The sequence below is a fragment of the Bos indicus x Bos taurus genome, chromosome 22, assembly GCF_003369695.1.
Source record: "Bos indicus x Bos taurus breed Angus x Brahman F1 hybrid chromosome 22, Bos_hybrid_MaternalHap_v2.0, whole genome shotgun sequence".
Taxonomy (NCBI): Eukaryota; Metazoa; Chordata; class Mammalia; order Artiodactyla; family Bovidae; genus Bos; species Bos indicus x Bos taurus.
Genome location: NC_040097.1, coordinates 26331686 through 26346079, shown reverse-complemented (window position 1 = coordinate 26346079; position 14394 = coordinate 26331686). Strand labels below are relative to the sequence as shown.

Here is a 14394-nt window from a genome sequence, read left to right as displayed (position 1 = left end):
TGAGTTTGGAAGGAATTGTTTTACACAAGGTGGTCAGGGAAGGCCTGTCTGGAGTTTTAATACTGAAATAAGTGAGTTGTCAGGGCTTCCTCAGCAGAAAACACAGCAAGGAAAAAGGCCTTGATGTTGGAGGGGCTTGGAACAGCAGTCAGTATGGCTGGAATGGAGTGAGCAGATGCAACAGCAATGTGGTTCCAAGAGTAGGGTTGGGATGGATCATGGGAGGAAGGGGTGTGGCTCTCACATGATGGGAGATGGGGAGCCACTGCGATCCAAGCAGAAGAAAGTAATCTGACTTATGTTTCAACAGGAACACTCTGGCTACTGTGTGGACAGAATAGATTACAAGGAGTCAAAGGTGATGGAGAGATCCACTCAGTGGCACAGCATTAAGGCAGACAAGGTCGGCTAGTTTAGACTAGAGTGATAGTGGTGCAAGAGATATGTGGTGAGAGTTGAGGTATATTTTGAGGAAGAGGCAACAGGATTTCCTGATGGGTTGACATGAATTGTGAGAGAGAGGAGTGGGACACCAAGAGTTGAGGGCAGAACCACTCAACAAAGGGGCTACTGATGAGTGTGCTTGCTTCAGAATTTCAAGAGCGTTATTCAAGCCTTATGAATTACGTTGTTCATTTTGTACCAGAGACCAGGCATCTGGTAGATGAAAATCTCCTCCGATTCCCGATAAAAGGTATTACATGATTTTTCACGAAGTTTTAATTCTTCCAAATTTGCTAGGTCAGAGATCAATTTATGACAATGGAACTTGTCAGTCAGAAAAAGTTTTATTACAAGAAACAATGCCATCAGGTAAAAATGCAAAAAATTGTGCAATTATGGCAAAATGTTTAAAAATATCTACACATTTGCCCCCAAAGGACTACAGTACTTAACTACATACCTGAGCACAGAACATCGAATGCCATTTTAAACTGTTTCACGTAGAAAATCTGATTCCTTGCAAGATCACATCCACTTTCTCTCATGCACCAGTGAAATCAGCTTGATGCTTAAGCATCAACTTTGTAGGATAACAGAAAACAAAGATGGAAAATAATACAATTTCTACTTTCCTATAACATAGTTATACCACATCCAGTTTTCAATGTATAAAAAATACATAGGAAAGTGCTACATACTTTCTTCAAATGCAAAAACAAAGCTCAAGTGGGACTGGCATCTATCACCCTCTATTTTAATTCTATAGTACCCATTATGCCTTTTACTTATATTCTCATCATACTAAGCAAATGTACCTTAAATATCTAAACACAGACCCACACATATTACTAATCCTAGTTTTCTAGAACCTCTTCTGAAATCATCTGAAAAGTGGCAAAATATCCCAGCTATATAATTTAAACAAATAGTTATTCATACAAAATTCAATATATATTCTATTGATACTTCCATAGCAAATTCTAAACCTTGGCTTTGACACACTATCCTTAGAGCACACCCTCAGTATAAACGGTTATAGGATCAATTGTTAGAGGATCAACTGTTGTGCAGATCAATAGAATAAATCGACTGCAGAATTAACCACAGTACATTGTACTCCTATACATCACACGGCACATGGAAATTGTTAATGTTCTAATGTCATGTTTTCAAGTAACACAGTGTTCTAAATAAATACAGGAGATTGTCAAAAAGCGGCAGGAAGTCACAGGAAGCAACAAAGCTTTCAAAAATAAATTATGGGAACATCTCTTGTAATGTTTAGTTTGGTTTTTCCTCCCCTTGGCAATGCATCACGGCGTAGATGCTTCAAAATGCTCACAGAAAAAGCCCCAAAACAGCACGAAGAGAAAGAAAAACTGAGAAGAAAAAAAAATAGCTGGTTAGTTGACAGTCAATAAGGAGACTATAGACACACTACCAAGGCCAGCAGGAAGAAAGCACGTACCCAGCTTCCCAAGACTGGATTTTAAAATGTCAATTCTCTAAATGCTGTCCACTTTCAATTCGGCTTCAGGAAACATTCCCTACTTGTAGAGGGCTATGACAAGCAGTTTGGAAAGTTTCCAAAAAACGAGGTATGTGATGCAAAGAGGCAATGTTTTCGATTTGTTTCACAGTATCACATTACAATTTGTGCAAGAGTTTTTAATACAAACTGTGCCAGTTTGTTTTCTTTAAGGGAATCAAAATGTTCCAGTTAAGGACAGACTCTGGCTATACTTATATCCTTTATTACTTATTCCGGGAAGAGTAAAAAATAAGTTACTGATCTAAATATCTGCCTTAGGTATAACACATGAGTTGGTTTGTCCTCTCTGTGAGTATTTCTGTTAGAAATTAATCAGTTAAATATGAAAAATGATTTAGTACCTATAATGCTACGCTTCTATTCACTCACACTTTTCCTTCTCAGTCACCTGCAGTTAGAACAAAGGTTTTCAATGCAAAACTATTCATAACTGTTAAGTGCAAAAACTTTTTTAAAAATGAGGTTTTAATTGTCATAGGTAATGCAAAAGACATTAAATGAGACTATTGCAGGAGTTTTATGTTTCTGGAAAACAGAATTTTCAAATTAGGAGTTGAAACTTCACATTCTGCTCTGTGCAGAAGACAAATAAGTTACCTTTCATTGTACCGATAATGAATGGACAGGTAAGGATGGAAAGGAGGTTAGGCGACAAATGGCCCATGTTAGTGCAAAATGAGGATAATAGTCTTCTCACTATTCTCAGAGTGAATCCAGTTAGACCAGTAACTAGCCATAGCTTGCCATCATGTAAGCAGAGAATCTTGTGAAATCACAAGAGTTCAGCAAGTCAAGTACTATGGCCATGAAACTAACATACCAATTTGAAAGGTAAGCATAGGCTCAGACATTTGAAATATACCTAACTATACACATGAGTTAACTTATTCTAGCACCAGCCACCTGTGAATTTGAGCCCTTCTCGGGATTCAAAAAAAAAAAAAAAAATGAGACAGTGTTAGCACTTGAAAAAATTGTCAACACAAAACTACTTTAAAACTTTAGCTTAATTTAAACTAACATGGGAAATATAAAACAATCCAGCTAAAAGCTCTTTCTGAGACTGATTTGTTTTTCCTTCAAACTAATAACACATTTAAATCCAGTACACGTGAAAACAGTACACAAAATATACACATATTCAGAATGAGGATCTAAGTTAGTGCGTCTCTGTAGCAGAGAAGTCACAGCTAAAGTCCTAGTGATATTGCCTCAAATTTTTACCCGTATTTAAAATAAAAAGTCACATCAAACTATTTTGGATGTCTCTAATCCATAGTACCCCAACTGCTCTTCTAAGAGTGCATAGTTGTCAATTCGTCTGGTATCTCAGTGACTATTCATCACGAAATTCTAGAATGATGTGATTACTTTTATACCAGAAAAAAAAAATGCTGATAATTGCACTTTGTTACCTTTTGCTTACTGAAATGAAAACATCACATGGATGAAAAGAAATCCCTCCCTACACTCATCTTAAACAGCACCCATCTCCATGTGTAAACTCTCTTCAGCTTTCTTAAATACTGACAGCACTTCTTATCACTGAAAGACTACGTTTCCTCCAGCACAAGATGCCGGCGAGCTCACTAAGGCCTGCCATTCATTAAAGGACTTTCTGAAGACACTGAGGATACAGTTTAGCAACAGCACATTCAAAATGCCGGCCGAGGTCCCAGAGGCGATCTGGGGTCTCATACACTTTCATCCATTGGTCAGTGATATCATCATACTGGTAAAGGGAATTTTTTCTGCTGGTTCTGAAGACATGTTCTTCAACGGTCACTTGAGTAGCTCGAACAAATAAATGGAGCTTATTCTGGAAAAGTACCAGTTTAAGGTATGGGTTTATGGACTCATCACATGGAAAGTCCTTCTTACGAGTCCACTTATTGAGCTCAATATCATAGGCTTCTACAGTAAACATCCGCTGATGATTTCCACAGGTTCCAGCTATGTAGTAGATAGAGTTCTTGTATACAGCTGCTAAGCCCTGGATTCTAGGCACAGTCATGGGGGTTAAGAAACCCCAGTAGTCTTTCTGAGGCTCATAGAAGAGGAAAAACTCTCCTAAAGAAAGAGAAAGAAAAAAAAAGAGAGAGAGAGAGAGAAAGAAAACAAGAATATGAACATTTAAATTTAAGATAGCTTAAAACATCTACATCCCATGGCACAACATAATATTAGAATCAACCTGATTTGGGGCATTCAAACTGGTAAGTGTGAGAAGTTACTTTGGCTTGATGGCAGTATAAGGGTTAAGAGCTTGGTTTCATTTACTCTATCCAAATATCTGGGTATTTCAGAAAATTGATTTTAAGCTAGCTCTTATAAAAAGTACTATTACTAATGGTTAGCCAGTAAGATCAAAATATGAATATAGGTTCAATCATGAATAAGCCATGATAAATTTATGTGCTAGTTATTTAATTATAAGGTAGTACATAGAATTGTTCAGATTTGTGTCTATGGGCCACTAATGTGTTTACTTTAGTGTTGCTATAAGGCAAAGACAAATATCAAGAGGAGAAAATATGACCTTAAGCTGATAGAAAACATGCACATCATTTATGGAATCGACTATGAGGCCTTTTCCATTCTGTTTTGACAATGAAAAGGTGTGCTGAGTCACACTGCCGATGTAGAACTGTCTAAAAGAATTAAGCTAGTGAAGATTTACAAGAGCTTGGCTAATTATAACATTAAAATCTTGGATTTGAAAGAATCAAAGTCTTTGATATGAAAATCTGAACCCTTTATGATCAGATTAAATGGTACTCCAATAAGCCACTTGCAGTTGGGCATGATCTTCTGACTGTTCACGTCAAGTTTATTTATATAAAGAGGCTTTGTTTAGATCAGAAGTACCTACTTCTAAATTGAGCTTCCCCTTGAAAACTGTTTTGAACTAGGTTAACTCATATCAATAAATATAACTACCTACCTAATAAAAGTGATGCTGAAAAAATGTTTTCATAAAATAATTTGTTAAACTCTCAGCTTTTGCCTGCATATTCCCTATGCTTCTTGACTAAAATGTAACAGGATTCTTAATAAAGAAGACAGGAATGAACACTTTTTACCATGTACTACCTCGCTACAAATTTCTTATAAAAAGGAAAGATAATACATTTTAAAAGTTGATTTTTAAACCTAAAGTTGACTTTAATAAACTAAAACCAGTAATGGGCAATTAAAACCCTCAGTGCCTCAGATCTGTCTTATATAAAATACAATCTGATTAAACAATGTTCATTCCAACCCTGAAATTCTGTTAATTCACTGTTACTTTGCTTTAGTATTTAAATTAGTATACAACCTTATATTCCATTTGGGAGTCTTCTAATTAATTCTGTCTCTACTAAAAAATAACTGCTTAGCCAGTAAAACCAAAAATCTATGAAGAGAGAGCTTCATCATATTGGATGATACAACCCATCCAACCATGTAAGTCAAAGTGTTACTCGCTGAGTTGTGTCCAACTCTTTGCAACCCCATGGACTGTAGCCCACCAGGCTCCTCAGGTCATGGAATTCTCCAGGCAAGAATACTGGAGTGTAGCCATTCCCTTCTCCAGGGGATCTTCCCAACCCAGGGATCAAACCTGGCTCTCCAGGACTAAAGGCAGATTCTTTACCACCTGAGCCACCTAGGAAGCCCTATCTAACCATTCTTTATAGATTTTTACATCCATTCAGATACTCCATTTTTTGGCAAGACCAACAAACCTCCATCATCCCAGGCTTCCATTCAACTAAAATGCACGAGAGAGTATTCCTTACTCTCTCTGGAGAATTAACTTTACACTGAAGTTTAAACAAATGGGTTTAGGCATTTCTAAGAAATTATAAGTCAAATAAAGGATTACAGCAAAGAATATTAAAAAAAAAAACTTACAGTGGGGAAAAAAACTAAAAAATCATATGTATCTACACAGAACTTGCACCCCTTTCCTTGTTTTTTTTTTTTTTTTTATAGTAGTGAAGGAAAGCATTTATCTGTAAGCAGTTAAGAAATGCAAAAGAAGAAGGATGTTGGCATTGTCAATACTGTATTCAGCATTCAAGCAACTAAAATAAGAAACCAAACACAAGGAAAATATTAGCACAAATGAGAACCTTGAATCAAGTATCTTATTTACTGTTACTCAGTTCTTCTTTCTGGTATCTTTACCAAGGTACCAGTCTTCAATTGTTTAAACAAAAATTTTTAAGCTAAGTATATTACCATCCCTCTCATCTTATGTTAAAAAGATGGCATCTCAAAATTTTTCAGTGAAAAAAAAATTGAAAACACTGTATTATGGGTGACAACATCAACTGCAGTGAAACTAAAATCTTAAACAGCGTGATTTCAAACTCTTTGTGAGTTTCATAACCTTTGCCATCATAAGACTTCATACAAAATTCTTTGGCAACTGAATAGTACAACTGCAGTTGAGGCTTTGTTCTTTTTTTCTCTTTTAAACTAATCCAGTACGTTCCATAAGAAGAATACTTGCTACCATCCCTTGATTATATATCATTCAACTGCAAAAAGTTATGTATCAAACTTGCTTCCTTGTTAAAGTCTTAAAAATGGAACAGAAATAGTTTTTCTCAAATGCTGAACTATTATTTATGGGAAAAAAAGTTTTCAAAAATACTTATGTCACATGATGTCAAAAGACAGTAAGAACATAAAAAACTTACAGGATCTTTTTAGGAACTTGAAAGTACCTGCCTTTTTTGATTGAAAATTTTCTTTTCTTTACTAGTCCCTTAAAGAACAGACTATTCCAAGAAATACTTTAACCACTTGGGCACCTACCCTGTAAAACATAGATCTTCTCTTTGTATTCCACGGCATTATGAAACTCCATTGCAACAGGCATGGCGCAAACAGTAGTCCAGCGGTTCTCTCTGCTGTCATAGCACTCCACAGATTTTAGTGAGTTTCTCCCATCACCTTCGTAGACACGCCCTCCAATTGCATACATCTTACCACAGCAGTACACCAGTTTGCAGCCTATTCTGGCTCGAAGCAAGGAAGGTTTGGAAAGCCACCTATTGGTGGAATGGTCATACATCCAGAAATCATTTTCTGCCTTGTGGTCAATGGATACCTCACTGCTGCTTGGCCTGTAACCTCCTGCAATGTAAATATCATTATCTGGTGATACAAGAATTCCAACTTCTCTTAGATCATTTGGTGGTTTGCATAGTTTGAACACTCTTCCTGTGAATATATCTAGACAAGGCACTGTTTGCTTCTTTCCTGAGTGTTTGTGGGCTGCGTCGAAACATATGATCATTTCCGATGCAGTCATTCCAAGTCTCTGTGTACAGCCATTGGGACTGGCTGGTCCCTTTTCCACACAGCTTTTGGCGATAGCCTGTGCAAACTGAGGTGGAATTTTCTCTATAAAGGTGTCTTCCATCAGAGGAAAACGTATGCATTTGGCAAAAATTTCTGGAAGGTGCACTTCTCTTTCATTCTGTTCATGTTCAAACCACCTTACAATACTCTCATAAACATGCTCTTCCCGGTCTACGTTTAAATCATCACTGTCTAGGATACTTATCAGTTGGTCTTTTGTCAGCTGAAGAAACTCCTGTTCTTTGGTGACACACAGGAACTTTTTACGAATGTATTCTTTAGATCGATCTCCAAGTTCCTGATGACCATAATGATCAGCGAAGATGAAGACCCCGATAGAATTTTGTGGGTCCAAATGACTGATCATGTACTTGGCACACTGGTCTTGGATGGAGGGAATCTGGAAGATGCTAGCTGCAGTGAACAAGGCTTGAACATTGGCCTCTGTCAGAACAACTCTGGAGGTATAGGCATAGTTCAACACTAAATCCATCGACTCGGCTTCAACACCAACAATTCGAACTTCTTTTTGAGTGCTTTCTGTAAGGCCGCTAGTGAACATGGATCTAGGAAGGAAAGAGTGGTGAATTTATCTGCACTACAAATAAAAATTACTGTGGCAAGCTTGTAAAAAGTTATCACAAGGATCACTTTTTGAAACTGAAAAACATTTCCTAATGTGTTTCCTGATATCCTGAATATCAGGAAAGGGATAAAAGTTGATCATCTAGCAGAAGGATTTAATCTGGGTAATCTCAAAGAAACCCTATTGTCAGGGCCAGTCAGTCCACTTTGTGCCAACTCTGAGAAAAGCGGAGTATACCCAACTAAATCAAACTGAAAAGTGGCAAGGCATATTCCAGGACATCTTATTTTCCTTGGAGCCCTATCCAGGCTTCTGATCAAGTTGCTTTAGGGACTTACTTCAATCACCAGGTCAGTCAGAAAGTTTACAAATATCTATGGGGTATCAGTGTGACACATTAACATATAGAAACTGTCTAATAAAACTTCTCATAACCCAGTGGAAATTTACAAGGCAACCTGTACCCAAAATGTATCTTTAAAATGTTTAGCTTAGATAAATAAGATGTTCTTCAGAAGTTCTTATTTTCTTCCTACTCCTTTTTAAAATAATTATCCTTTGAATGCTTCCTTAATCATTATAAAGAATATAAAGCACATCAATTCATCAGTTAACCTTGGATATTTTGAAAATTTTTGCTTGAGAGAATCAAGAAATATACTTGATTTTCTCAAAGTTATCATAGTTTTATCTATTTATAAAATATAATAAAAATGGTAGCCTCATTGATGCTCAGTTGTGTCTGACTCTTTGAGACCCCAGGGGCTGTAGCCCTCCAGGCTCCTCTGTCCTGGGATTTCCCAGGCAGGAATACTGGAGTAGGTTGCCATTTCCTTCTCTGGGAGATCTTCCCAACCCAGCGATTGAAGCCCTGTCTCCTGCATCACAGAGGGATTGTTTTACACTGAGCCACCTGGGAGGCCATAAATAAAGATCTGAGTAGGGTTAATATCAATTAAATGCCTACTTCTAAAGAGAATTTAAGAATTAACGGATTTGTTGCAGATCTGATTTTGTTGGTTTTCAAAAATTCCAGGTTCTTGTCTTTGAGACCAAGCTTTCTTTTCCTTTTCTTTTTTAATGTGCTTTTATGGTACTTTCAGCACTTCCCTAGTAGTTTAGCTGGTAAAGAATCCACCTGCAATGCAGGAGACCCCAGTTTGATTCCTGGGTGGGGAAGATGCCCTGGAGAAGAGATAGGTTACCCACTCCAGTATTCTTGGGCTTCCCTGGTGGCTCAGCTGGTAAAGAATCCACCTGCAATGCGGGAGAACCTGGGTTTGATCCTTGGGTTGGGAAGATGCCCTGGAGGAGGGCATGGCAACCCACTCCTGTATTCTTGCTGGAGAATCCCCATGGACAGAGTCAGAATGACCGACTAAGCACAGCACAGCATGGTACTTTCTTGGCCAAACCATTAAGACATCAAAATCCTAGCTTTTTATTTAAAGTGCTGCCGCTCCTAAGTCACTTCAGTCGTGTCCGACTCTGTGCGACCCCATAGACGGCAGCCCACCAGGCTCCCCCATCCCTGGGATTTTCCAGGCAAGAACACTGGAGTGGGTTGCCATTTTCTTCTCCAATGCATGAAAGTGAAAAGTGAAAGGGAAGTCACTTAGTCGTGTCTGACTCTTCGCGACCCCATGGACTGCAGCCCACCAGGCTCCTCCATCCATGGGATCTTCCAGGCAAGAGTACTGGAGTGGGGTGCCATCACCTTCTCCATTTAAAGTGCTGCTGCTGCTGCCAAGTTGCTTCAGTTGTGTCCGACTCCACGCGACCCCATAAAGGGAAGCCCACCAAGCTCGCCCGTCCCTGGGATTCTCCAGGCAAGAATACTGGAGTGGGTTGCCATTTCCTTCTCCAATGCATGAAAGTGAAAAGTGAAAGTGAAGTCGCTCAGTTGTGTCCGACCCTCAGCAACCCCATGGACTTCAGCCTTCCAGGCTCCTCCATCCATGGGATTTTCCAGGCAAGAGTACTGGAGTGGGGTGTCATTGCTAAACATCATTTGCCTTTCTTCTCCCTCCTTTGATGTTTCTAAGAAGTTCTTAAAATTAAACTTATAAAAAGGTCAAAAGCTCTTTTAAAAATACTCTTGAGAAAAGGATGGTATGCCCTAGAATGCTTAATAGATGTCTGTTGAAGATATTGACCTAACACTGGGGATAAACTTGATTATTCAGATCCAGACCTCTCCTATATTAAGTGTGATGTTATGAAAAAAAAGTGGGAAGATTTTCAGATCACTTTTAATGTGTTTGTCAAAAACATGAAATTAATTCAAAAATGCAATATGTAATATTGGAGGTATACAGGGGTACCTGGACCCAGCTTGTTACCTGGGTTAACTATCCTTTGAGTCCTAATTTTACTGCTATTATGCAAAATTTAAGTTTAATATCCTGCAGACTTTTTTTTCCCCTTAAATGACTGAAAATTAAATGTTCCAATGTATGAGCTGGTTTTTTAATTCAGGTACTGAAAAACTCAGTTATATAGGTCCCAATTAAAAAGAAAAAGAAAGCCCTTCATTATGCAAAGATTAAATCCCAAAGGAGAACATTACCACATAACCCTTTATCAAGGGAGCTACTCTACTGACTTGAATACGCTGGCCTCACACACAGCAGTGTAACATGCAAGTTCCCCTCTGTTCTATCATGTTCTGTGTGTAAACTCTAATTCAAGTGGGAGTACTTCCTCACACAAAATCCTGAGCAGCATGTTTCTAATAATTATACACATTTTATTTTATTTTTTTTTTTTTCACATTTTATTTCTGACAAGTCTCTGGGATCAGGAAACAGCCATGGCAGATTGCAAGCTATTCTATTTTTTCCATCAGTGATGCAAGATTTGCAAATATTAAGTATGATTTTTTTACATCTCACATAAGGTGCAACACTGGTGCCCAAGAAACTTCTGTACAAAAGCTCTAGTCAAGTGAGAAGAACCTAATCCTTGAGTCTTCTAGCCAAATACCTTCATTTGACTTCTCCTGTCTTACGCTTAGAAAGCCTTCCAAGCATTTCCTGAACTTCTTGGAAAGCAAGGAAATCTACTGTAGCATACTTCTTTCCAAGAGATTTGTCAGGTCCTCAAAACTAATTTTAAGCAAGTATGATATTTAAATGATATAAACCAGAATATAAAATTACACTGAGATATAAATATTTTCACTTTAAAGTTTCAATTTTTTTTTTTACTATTTAAATCTAATATACAGTTAACACTTCTGTAAATTAAAATTTAAAGAGGACCGACTCTTGTTCCTTAAAAGTTATATACAGTGACTAAGAAGCCTGGCTCTGGACTCCAATCCAGCCTCTGCCACTTACTAGTTAGATGATTTAGGCAGTTCACGTAACCTCTTTGAGCCTCAGTTTTTTCACATGTAAAATAGGAATAACAAGAGTGTAGAAATAGGATTATAAAGATTACATAAAGTGACATAGGTAAAATGAGCTTTGCCTAGAGCTTGATAAGCATAACTGTAGCATATATAAACATAAATGACCTAACCATATCTAATGGATAGCCTTGATAACTGAATCTCACCAGCAATTTTCATACTTCATACCTTTTGTGTATACCAGTTTCTTCTTTTTTCTTTCCAGGTCACACCCTTGTTATGGTTAATTCTTAATAGTGCAATGGCCTATCCAATGCAAATCTAAATGGTTACATCACAAACATCAAACTGAAGTGACTATATTTAACCCAGTATTCTGAGAAAGAGGAACCAGAAACTACTGTCTGGAACATTACACTGCTATATGCCCTATAAAGGTAAGCACCTTCAAAAGTAAAAAATATATTTACTGTGTGGTTGAGAAAATTATTTCACAGTCATTCATGCACCATTTTTGAAAACAAAAAGGCTTAAAGTGAGTACTTCAAACAAAAAAAAGTTAAACTTGAACAGGAAATTGCCTTTATCACTGATCTTGTCTTAGAGTACGACATTATTTTTTAGACTCAAGTTTTGAAATTGTACTTTTCAAAGTTTTATAATATATAAAGATGAATATAAATGAAAATGAAAACTGACCTCTAAAATACTTCTGGAAATCTTAGAAATAGTCATTAGTGTGGGGCCTAACACACATAGAAACTGTATTTCATCGATTTTTATTTCACTGCTGTTATCATCATGGGATTAAAATAGTCCATTAAGTGGGCAATTTGTTTTTAAAAGAAAAGGCTATTAATTTTTAAATTCTAAAAGAGTTAACATGCACTAAAGAAATCCTGGATAAATTTCTGGAACAAATTCCAGATCAGCACTGTTCAATAAAACTTTCAGTGATGGAAAGGTTCTGTTTCAGGGCTATACAGTGGGGCAACCACTAGCTACATGTGGCTACTGAGCACTTTAAATGTGGTTAGTGTACCTGAGGAACTGATTTTTTTTTTTTTTTTTTTATTTTAGATAAGTGAAGTTTAGCCACACGTGGCTAGTGGCTGCCATATTGGGCAATGCAATTTTAGATTTTTCTGAAACATACAAACAAAAACATATTTACTGACTTAAAACCAGTCATCTGAATTCTAGAAGAATCTGTCAGTTTTTTTTAAAAGGGGGGCTTAATAAAATAGGGCCTGTTATTTATTCTCAGGAAACAAATACATTAGTTTCATCCATTGTTGCATCTCAATATAAAAATGAAGTGGGCAGTACTGAAGGAGAAAGGGGACTCGGTGCAGACATCAATAGAGGTTTCCACCAACATCATACCTGAAATAAGGGCTGATTGCAGCAAGAACGTTTCTATGACAGGAAAATGTTTTCCCGTGATCCACTTCCACTACAATGTCTGTCAGCTGTCCTTCATCGTACATTGTTTTGAGTTGCTTAAGAATACTGCAAGCATGGAAGGGGTCCATGGCATCGCTGGCTGTGTCTGAAGATGGTATTCCATTCGGTGTTGGGGAAGACTTACTTAAATCTAGGAGGAGAAAAATCGTACAACCACAAGAAGTTCGGGGCCAGTTTCGGCGTCGCGGGTTTTATTTTTTTGTTTTTGTGTTTGTTTGGTTGGTTTTGTTGTTGTCTGTGGGATGGGGCTGGGGATTGTTTGTCTGCTTGGCTTGCTTTCTCCCCGCTACAAAAATACACATATGTATATAGACTCCCTCAGTGAGAACGCGAGATAGGATATGGGAAAGAGCGAGGTGAGATGCAAGTTCAAACACCAGCCTGCTTCTCCCGGAGCCCGGCGAGCCCGAAGCCCCGTGCTCGCCGACAGACAGCGCAGGCAGAACAGGCGAGGTGTCTGCGGCGACTCCGCCGACAGCCAGAACGTCCCAGCTGAGAGCGGAGGGCAGGAGCCTCACAAGGGAAGCTCGATGGATGGCGGCCGCCACTGCCTCCTCAACCGCCTTGCGAACAGGTCGGAGCGGCGGCGGGTACCCGGCCTCCCCATCCCTGTCCGGCCGGACCGCCCACCTCCCTCCACGCCATTCATCCTCCCTCTCCTCATCTCTGTCCACCTCTCCATCCTTCTCTCCCAGTCCTCAGCGCCGCCGCCTAAGCTCGCAGCCCGAACTTGGCCTCCGGCCCACCTCCCCTCCACACCTCCCTAGCCACCACACGACCCACCTGCCGACGCGGCCATTTCTAGACGCGGCCCGGGCTCCAGCTATTTAAAGAGGAAATGTCATTTCGCTTCTCTCTCTCCCGGGTTCCGGCTCTTCTAAGCCGTCCCTAGCCAATGGGGTGACCTATGCATCCGGCTCCGCCCCTAAGCTCCGAAATCAGGGTGTCTATTGGTCACGAGGAACGCACCGGCGCGTCGGGAAATGTAGTTTTATTTCCCCCGCTCCCGCGTGGTCCGTGTAGGGCGGAGGCCCAAGCTCGGAATTTCTATTGGCTGTTTTGGGTGGAGGCGGAGAGCAGGGAGCCCGCCAGCCTGTGTCTGTGGGGCGCGCAGCGCCTGCCGGAAGAGGTAGTCTTCTGGCTGAGGAGAGCTGTCATTCTGAGAGGCTAGGATAGGGAAAGCTCTTGAAGTGCAAATTTCCCCATTTTAGGCCTCTCTCCAGGCCCCCGGTTCTTTTTTTTTTTTTCTTCCCCACCTCGTTCTTCGTTTCCTAAACCTCCTGCCAATGACTAGCTTCCGGTATGAAAGCGGGGGTCCACGTGAGGGCTGTGAAACCAGAAAAATTTGGAAATGGACAAGAGAGCTGTTGTCCAAAAATGGGAAGGAAACCTGACACCTCACCCCTAAGAAAAATATCAGGAGGCCAAAAAGCAAGCCATCTTTGATGAGTCACCTGTGACACCCAATTGAAACAGCATCGACTTGGCTGAGTGCTGCGGTTACCACAGATTAATTGGTCTGGTTACAACCGCTGCTCAGGATCTTTAACTCACACTCAATGCGTTGCTTTTCTTGAGCACCCGGGGAACACCTGTTCCACTTTTAAGAGTACATGAACGTTACAGAGGGAT

General features: G+C 39.3%; 1 protein-coding gene across 2 annotated transcripts; it reads right to left on the bottom strand.

Annotated features, from left to right (window-relative positions):
- Positions 1–769: 769 nt before the first annotated feature.
- KBTBD8 (kelch repeat and BTB domain containing 8) lies at positions 770–13651 on the bottom strand. 2 transcript variants are annotated; one of them, XM_027522960.1, is made up of 4 exons: positions 13546–13651; positions 12682–12892; positions 6806–7920; positions 770–4066 (listed from the first exon to the last, which is right to left on the bottom strand). In XM_027522960.1, exons 1-4 carry the CDS (start codon positions 13559–13561, stop codon positions 3603–3605), a joined length of 1806 nt encoding a protein of 601 aa, XP_027378761.1. In that variant the 5' UTR covers positions 13562–13651; the 3' UTR covers positions 770–3602. The 2 variants fall into 2 exon arrangements, with proteins under 2 accessions (XP_027378761.1, XP_027378762.1); XM_027522961.1 differs by lacking the exon at positions 12682–12892 and having other exon boundaries at positions 13546–13625.
- Positions 13652–14394: the final 743 nt, after the last annotated feature.